Genomic DNA, 1956 nt, shown 5'->3' with positions numbered 1-1956 from the left:
TAAGACCTACGGGGAGTCTCACCTTTAAATTATTTCATAAATTATTTCATTAGTATTAAGATGTGAATTTCACACCTATTATATGTGGCAAAGAAGATAGTACGCTCAAGGGTTATTGTATCGTAGTAATTGATGAACAAGAGTGTACCCACAAAAAAAAAAAAAAAAAAAAAAAAAACTGATGAACAAATACAGTGACGTGTGATACGTTTGTTCAAAAGTTTCGAATCTCTTTGATCACTTCTAAATTCTAATGGACCCCAAAGATACCTAACTTTAATATTTAAACTCATTTCTCTCTATCTGCAATTTGGGTATTTATATAAGATTAGTTCGGGGAGAAGCATCAGAGGAAGAGAACAAAAGAACTGGTCACGAGCCATAAAGGACAAAGCCCCAAACATTATTTGCTACCAAGAGCAGCTGGTTCTCTGCAATCTCCCACTCCTTTTTCCTCTATAATCAGCGCTTTCAAGGAAAACCAAGCCTAACTTTTGCAGAGCTTTCACTGCCTCCAACAATGGCTAAATCATTGAAGTTAGGTTTTCTTCTCCTTTTTTCCCTCACTGTCCTTCACTTTTCTTCTATTTACGTTCATGCCCTCAATGTCGGTGTTCAGTCTGCAGGTGTGGGTGTCTCTGTGGTGAGCTCCAAGTCTGCTCATCTTATTCTTCTTTCATCTACTTTTCCTGCTTTATGATTTCTTTTATCTCTTTCAAAAATGGACAGAGTAAAGCATGCAGTAGAATATGTGAATCAGAATTCTGCTCAGGTACTGATTTCTTTTGAAGCTAGCCTAATGCTGTTTGTAAGATTACTTATGGGTTTCAACTTAATTAAGCCAGAAATTTAGTGGGTTTTCTTTAGGGGAACTGAGATTTTAATGGGTTTCTTTAGAAAGTCATGGTTCCCCAGAAATTTAATGGGTTTTTCTAGGGGAACTGAGATCAGAAACTTAGTGGGTTTTCTTTAGGGGATCTGAGGTATTAATGGGTTTCTTTGGAAAACCATGGTTCCTCGGAAATTTAATGGTTTTTTTTAGGGGAACTGAGATATTAATGGGTTTCTTTATTGAATTATAGTGCCTCCGTTACTAAGATATGGTAAGTACTGTGGACTCTTGTACAGTGGTTGTCCAGGGGAGAAGCCCTGTGATGGCTTAGATGCTTGTTGTATGAAACATGATGCCTGCATTCAAGCTAAAAATAGTAAGTTCGTTGATGGAAAATTAACTATTTCTTCAGTTTTGGTCTTCTTCTTCATTCATCTTTATTCTCTTTTTACCCTAATTGTGGACAGATGATTACCTTAGCCAAGAATGCAACCAAGGAATTCTGGATTGCATGGAAAACTTCAAGGACTCAGGAGCTCATTCCTTTAAAGGCAACACATGTTCAGTTGATGAAGTGATTGATGTAATTACAGTTGTTATTGATGCAGCTCTGGTAGCAGGGAAGGTTTTTCATAAGCCCTGAATATTTGGGTTTCTAATTGTAGGTTGCAGAGAAATTGTTTTATTTAATTATTGTTCTTCTAGTCCTGGAAGAAGAAATTAGAGGGTTTCATAGTTCCATTCCCCCTTGTCCTTCTTTAACTAGTTAAAGCTCTAACATTTATCATTTGGTTTCCTGAAAACAGATAGGTTGAGTTCCTGTGGGGACTTTATTTGTAATTTTCATCTAAATGCAATTGATAAATCCACTAGAATATCTTAAATTATGCTCCGAAATATTCTGGGGTATTTACAAAGCAACCTCAGTAAGTTCTTGTAGTGACTTTTGTTGTTTCGATAACTTTCCAACTTTTCACATGCCCCCATTTATTAGGGTTGGGTGGGACTATGACACCTAAACCCTAGTAAGAAACGTGGTAGTTAATTCCTTTTAGTAGTGAAAATATCTACATAAAAAGAAAGGGCAAGTATAAAGTCTGATTATTTGATGATAACTAACACTG

The 1956-nt window shown here is 36.2% G+C and overlaps 1 protein-coding gene across 1 annotated transcript; it reads left to right on the top strand.

The window, feature by feature from the left end:
- Nucleotides 1-326: 326 nt before the first annotated feature.
- Nucleotides 327-1719, top strand: PLA2-ALPHA (Phospholipase A2 family protein). Its single transcript, XM_089155666.1, has 4 exons — nucleotides 327-643; nucleotides 730-772; nucleotides 1083-1208; nucleotides 1300-1719. Exons 1-4 carry the CDS (start codon nucleotides 521-523, stop codon nucleotides 1473-1475), a joined length of 468 nt encoding a protein of 155 aa, XP_089011792.1. The 5' UTR covers nucleotides 327-520; the 3' UTR covers nucleotides 1476-1719.
- The last annotated feature ends 237 nt before the right edge of the window (nucleotides 1720-1956 follow it).

This window comes from Hakea prostrata, chromosome 5, assembly GCF_041222555.1.
Source record: "Hakea prostrata isolate BN-2017 chromosome 5, UWA_Hpros_2, whole genome shotgun sequence".
In the NCBI taxonomy this organism is placed as follows: domain Eukaryota; kingdom Viridiplantae; phylum Streptophyta; class Magnoliopsida; order Proteales; family Proteaceae; genus Hakea; species Hakea prostrata.
Note: the sequence above shows the minus strand (reverse complement) of the source record. Positions and strands in the feature narration are given on the sequence as shown.

Coding starts and splice junctions, on each gene's coding strand:
- PLA2-ALPHA (XM_089155666.1), top strand. CDS start 521: ATGGCTAAATCATTGAAGTTAGGTTTTCTTCTCCTTTTTTCCCTCACT. Junction 644..729: donor CAGGTGTGGGTGTCTCTGTG/GTGAGCTCCAAG, acceptor AAAAATGGACAG/AGTAAAGCATGCAGTAGAAT. Junction 773..1,082: donor TGAATCAGAATTCTGCTCAG/GTACTGATTTCT, acceptor ATTGAATTATAG/TGCCTCCGTTACTAAGATAT.